At 37.9% G+C, this 6,044-nt stretch overlaps 2 protein-coding genes across 2 annotated transcripts; one reads left to right on the top strand and one right to left on the bottom strand.

The window, feature by feature from the left end:
• Positions 1-1,517: 1,517 nt before the first annotated feature.
• Positions 1,518-3,488, top strand: LOC131790090 (uncharacterized). Its single transcript, XM_066165280.1, has 3 exons — positions 1,518-1,712; positions 1,806-1,969; positions 2,256-3,488. Exons 1-3 carry the CDS (start codon positions 1,518-1,520, stop codon positions 3,412-3,414), a joined length of 1,518 nt encoding a protein of 505 aa, XP_066021377.1. The 3' UTR covers positions 3,415-3,488.
• A 590-nt stretch (positions 3,489-4,078) lies between these two features.
• Positions 4,079-5,542, bottom strand: LOC131779300 (uncharacterized). Its single transcript, XM_066165977.1, has 2 exons — positions 5,470-5,542; positions 4,079-5,400 (listed from the first exon to the last, which is right to left on the bottom strand). The coding sequence occupies exons 1-2, from the start codon at positions 5,540-5,542 to the stop codon at positions 4,079-4,081; spliced, it is 1,395 nt and encodes a 464-aa protein (XP_066022074.1).
• Positions 5,543-6,044: the final 502 nt, after the last annotated feature.

The raw sequence follows: 6,044 nt of genomic DNA, 5'->3' as shown, positions 1-6,044 counted from the left end.
CTATGAGGAAAAGGGCATTCATTGGATTCTCAAATTGAGAAATCTCTGTTATATTGAGTGACTTTTGTATTAGAGTTAGTACATCTCTCTCGTGGATTTTACTAAAAAAGGGCTGAATACATTATTTTGTTTTTACCAAGGAGGGCTTCTTTATGTACTAAGGTTTGTTTAATAACAGTTCCTATTATGAATCTTGAATGTTCCCAAACGTGACTACAGGAATCTTGAAAACTTACTGATAGGTTTATTTCATTGTAAAGCATAAGCTTAAGAAACTGCGGCATGCAAGTGACCGATTCGATTCTCAGAATTATTCTAGTTTCAGTTGCGCCGAGCGTTATGTAAGCTTAATTCAACCCGCTACATCTATTCTTTTATAAGATTTTGATCACGTAACGAATATCGCAATTTTTACTCACCACAAGCTTTCAAAATCGTAGCTTTACAGATGGCCACTCGACCCTTGTTTGTACCAGTCAATATGTCAACTGTTGTCCCTTCTTTTAACTCCACGGCGCCAACGACTTTCTTTTCTTTTACAACACTCACGCTATTCTCGTTTTCCCATTGAACCACAATAAAAGTTATCTTTAGAAATGTTATATTAAGCAAAACAGTTGAGAAAAGCGATCAACCGATCCAAAGTACATTCAAAGATGAGCGCCAAATAGAGTCTTCTTTGTTTCCGATCACGGGTATGATCACGTGGATCTTTTAGGACTTGTCATTGGTTAGCAAAGTGAATCCGCTGGCTTGCCGATTGCAGTCTTAAGAGAAGCGCTTACCTTTATTCTGACTTCTCCGACCGCTTCTCTGCTTTTAGAAGATGGATAGCTTGGTGATATAAATAAAGATGTGAGCTCACTCTATGTAGAAATAATCGAAAAGAATCGATCGTATTACAAATGCACGATTTGTGGCCGAAAGTTGTCGAGGAAACAAAGACTCGAAACTCACTTGAGTTGTGTTAATGGCAAAGGTGAGAAATAACACAAGCCAATAGGCCCTTTGCAGGTAGAGGTCACGTGCCTAGATACGCCTTAGCAACGCCGAATTGGAGAGCAAGCTCTTCAGCAAACAAAAATTGAATGAGTCTCTTGAGCGTCATGCGTGTGTATAGTTGAAAGGCGATTATTCTGAATTCAAGCGTTAAATATCTTTCCATCTCTCCAAATCCAGTAAGTTTAGCATAGAAATATAGCTTTGAGCACATCTTTGAGTCGGAAAGGTTGGTTTTCAGCTGGGATCGCGGCAAAAATATCAGCGTCAAGTCGACCACGAGTTACAAACATGGCTTCTCCGTCAGGTATGTAGAACAGAGCTTGTCTTCTTGTTGCACTTTTATAACGACGTTTGGACAATTAATACAGGTAAAAAGAAATAAAATACGGTAATTCACTACACTTTGAGGTTTAGAAGCCGTTTACTATCGAAAAAAATAGAATTTTGGCTGCTTATTCCCCTCAAAACTATGGTGTTTGAACCAACAAGCGTTGTTTTTAGTTGTAGATATCGATATGGACGAGTCAGTTGAACAATCCACCACGGGCAAAAAAAAGTCTGCATACCATTGCTGTGTTCCCCAATGTAATGGGGATTCAAGATACCACGAAGATCTGCATTTCCATCGCATTCCCGGTCGTTCCAAGGACGAAAAGCTGAGGAAGGAATGGCTCGTGAAAATCCGAAGAGACGAAGGTCCTGACTTCAAGGTATTTTATAGAGACATTCGATTTTCAAAGCATTTCACAAGGAATTGTTCGGTAAACTTATGTGTCTAATGGCTTATACTTTTCTCTATTTAGATAACTACTAGTACGAGAGTATGCTCAAGGCACTTTACCAAGGAAGATTATCTTCCACCGACCAAGTCTGGTAGCCAGCGACTGAAAAGAGGTGCTGTTCCATCGAATTTTAACTGGACTTCCTCCTCCAAAGCACGAAGAAAGATTATTCGACATGTCGACAGGTAATTCATCCTTCAGTTATATTTTAATGTGTCGGTGAGTTTATGGGGTTATAATGATAAGTCTAGACTATAATGGCATCTTTCTAATTTTTAAATACTGTATCAGTTTGGGATAAGTATTAACTGCTAATTTTAAAAGCATTTGTAACACCCTATAGAAGGGATGTATGAGTATGAAGTATATGTACAGATCTCAGGTTCTTCAATGTCTAAAATGATTTAATTGTTTTAAAATTTAGAATTATGTATAAAAGTGTGATATTTAATTTTTTGGCTTTGTTCACAGAGATACTCAAACAGATGATAGTGACACCGATGGAGTGGAAAGTGAGGCAATGCAAAGCAGGGAAAGTGTGGAAACAGAGGTGCAGTCTCTGAAGGCTCAGCTGCTGGCCATGCAGGGAGAGCTTGAGGTGAGCAGAAAGGAAGCAGCTGTAGCTAAAGAAGAGCTAAGAAATGTCAAGGCTGAAGCTGCTCAACAATTAGAGGAGATAAAAAAGCAGGCAGCTTATAAAGCAATATTAAGTAAATTTGGCCTGGAGAGATTTGGTATAGACAACGAGAGTATAAAATTTTACACTGGTTTCCCCTCAAATGAACATATTAAGTTTTTTTTTAGCTTTATTAAGCCCAGTGCTGAACTAATGACCTACTGTTATGCCTCTGGAGAGAGAGAAAACAGACCAGCCTCCGGAAATATGCTTCTAATAGATGAAATGTTTATGTTTCTTGTTCGGCTTAAACTAGGATTATTTGAGCAAGATCTTGCTGATAGGTTTGAAATTCATATATCCTCAGTCTCTAGAAAATTAGTAACCTGGTCCAATTTTTTGTATTTTTTTCTTGGAAGTCAGATTATCTGGCCCTCTAGGGCAGATGTAGATAGATGCATGCCTGAGGGTTTCAGAAAACTCTATCCTAGCACTAGAGTTATTTTAGACTGCACAGAGATTTTTGTGCAAACACCCACATCACTATTGTTACAGTCACAGCTATACTCATCCTATAAGAGCAACACAACTTTGAAAGGTCTTATTGGAATCACCCCTTGTGGAGCAATATGTTTTGTTTCCACTTTATACACTGGAGGGATTAGTGACAAGGAAATCACAAGATGTAGTGGTATTTTAGACCTCTTAGAAGCAGGAGACTCAGTCATGGCAGACAAGGGGTTTGATATAGGTAACATGCTACAGGAGTATAATGTTGAGTTAAACATCCCTCCTTTTCTGGAAAATCAAGGGCAGTTTTCAACTCAAGATGTACAAAAAACTAAAACTATTGCAAGCCTTAGAATACATGTAGAACGTGCCATCAGGAGGGTTAAGGAGTATCACTTCTTTGATTCCGATGTTCCTCTGTCAACTTTAGGTTCAGTTAACCAGCTATTTTCTATAGCCTGTCTTCTAACAAATTTTCAAGGACCTTTAATCTTATCTAAGTGACAACAGTGAAATGTAGTGCGTTCATTTGGATTAGAAGATAATTCAGAAAGATTAAGTTAAACTTTTAGAAAAAGCTTAAGTAGTCATAAAGAGTGTTTGTAAATTTGAATTGTTAATAAAAAGTTACAACTGGACATACTATTTCTGAATCAATTGTTCTTTAAATATAGTGTTAGACATTTTTGGTGTTTTTCTTTTAAGGTTGGTTAATCAGGGGATTACCATATATAATTAGTTCTTGAATTTGACTGTGATGAAGCAAGTAAATAATTAAACCTTGGCTAAAAAGAGCTAAAAAATACCAACAAGAAAGTTATAAGTCACATTTATGTTTCTGCAAAAAAAATGCTCTATGCATATCTTGGGTCAACTTCACCTCATCCTTCACCCTGACAATATCTGGTAAGCCCCTTTTTAAGAAAAGTTTTGAAATCTAAAATAACTATACACAAATTAGAGCAAATGTAGAATGTTTTTAAAGAACATTTATTGAAGTTAAACCTTTTCATAACTAATACAGTGTTACGAGTAAGCAATGAAATCTAAAATAACTATACACAAATTAGAGCAAATGTAGAATGTTTTTAAAGAACATTTATTGAAGTTAAACCTTTTCATAACTAATACAGTGTTACGAGTAAGCAAAGACTAGAGGCAAATCAGCTTAGATAGTAATTGAAAAAAAATTGTCCACCTTATCTTTAGCTCCCTGAAAAAAAATTGGATCAAAAAGGATTCTTGTGCAGACAAACATGTCATCGTTCATGTAACTAAAAAAATCACACCAGTCTAGACCAGTGAGGCCCAACTGGCACTGGACCTGGTAATAATAAATGTCGTTCTTCTTCAGAGAATACTGGTTAATATTATCCTTAGTAAGATACCTCACATCATCAAATGAGGTTGCCTCCTCCTTCACAACTTTAACTTCCAGTAACCCAAAGGGGTTCTGGTCACTACCAAGGGCATCTAAATCATAAACTTTCCGGTCAGGGCTGCATCCTAACCATGGGCATTTTGGGTGTATAATTAATCCTGATGGAAATACATTTACTCTGCCATTTTTTGCTACATTAGCATAGATTGTTGCTGCATGGGGTTCAAGTTCCACACCCCTCTTCATCGCTGGAGTTTGAACAAATCTTGTCGGGTTCAGCTGATTAACAAGGGTTTCAAAATTCGAAACTCGCCGGGCAACTGTACCAAACTTGCTTGCTGTGATCCGCTTCTTTCGCAGAAGATGCCATGTCTCGCTTGAACTTTGAGTAATTGTTTGTTCTTGTACCTTAAGAGAAATCTCACTTGTGACAGAAAGAGAGTCAAATAGGGCTTGTTGGTTTGCCTCCAGGCACACAGATACATTATTTTCAAATCTATCTTTTGCACTCTCGAGTGGTAATTCTGGAAATGCAGTGCAGGTAAAATCATTAATCACATAGTCTGAAGACATTTTTTGCTGATAAGAAATCAAACATCCTTTGGGGACATTTCCAAACTTGCTTGGGACAAATGAAACAGATCTCAGGTCCTGCTCAGAAGGAACAAGGGTTGCAAACAGAGGCTTTGGCTGTAGGCTGTTGAAGTGCTCTTTAGTCATTGTTCCATACATTGGTGATGGGGAGTACAAGTTGCATTTGATGTATTTGTTAAAGGATGCGCCTAGCTGAGGTTTCTTCACAAGCACATTTTGAATTTGCTTTGGTTCAATTTTTTTCCCCCTGGGCACACTCCAGCGCTGCTTCATGCTGGTGCATGTTAGATCATCTGGCAGAGTTCGATGCCCCAGTTGTTTGAGTAAAGCCAGATAATAGAGAAGCCCTATAACATGATGGCAATACCCTCCTGATCCAGCCACACAAGAGCACCTTCCAGACAAAGAACCGTCAGCCATGCTCGAAGAAACTTCCAAGGAATGAGGTGGCTCGTTCTTCTTCATGGAACGAAAACATTTCGATGCAATTTTCACCGCGTTGTTAGCCCGTATCACTATAACATAAAACATAAATTTAATATCCTGATAGAAAAAAACAACTAGGAAATACTCGATTTAATTACCTTTAATCTCGTGTAGATATCCAGGTTCTGCCATAAACTTATAAGCTTTCGCTGTGCTGGTGCATCCGGACATCTTTTTTGCATATTGGCCGACATCATCGAAGGTCAGCGAGGGAAATATTGAAATATCTTGGCTCTCCTCAGCTAAAAAAAATATGAACACGAGTAACATTAGTCTAACGATTTGGGAAAAATGTTCAAATTGACATGATCACAAAATTAGGCGAGTAATATCTCTACAGTTATAGCGATGAATTAAACAACGCCTGTTAGTTCAAACACCATACTTTTGAGGGGAATAAGCAGCCAAAATTCTATGTTTTTCGATAGTAAACAGCTCCTAAACCTCAAAGTGTAGTGAATTACCGTAGATTCTTTCTGTTTACTTGTATTAATCGTCCAACGATAGCTAACGCGTTGCTAACGCGTATCTAGGCACGTGACCTCTAGCTGCAAAGGGCCTATCACAATTTTGAATGCGACTACAAATCGTCTTTTACCCTCATATTTATAAAAGAAGGATACCACATTCGGAAGCATAAGAGATACATAGATGATCCCAGTGTACCAGTACC

Source organism: Pocillopora verrucosa, chromosome 4 (genome assembly GCF_036669915.1).
Source record: "Pocillopora verrucosa isolate sample1 chromosome 4, ASM3666991v2, whole genome shotgun sequence".
NCBI classification, from domain to species: Eukaryota; Metazoa; Cnidaria; class Anthozoa; order Scleractinia; family Pocilloporidae; genus Pocillopora; species Pocillopora verrucosa.
The sequence above is the reverse complement of the archived record's forward strand: the minus strand, read 5'-3'. Positions and strand labels throughout refer to the sequence as shown.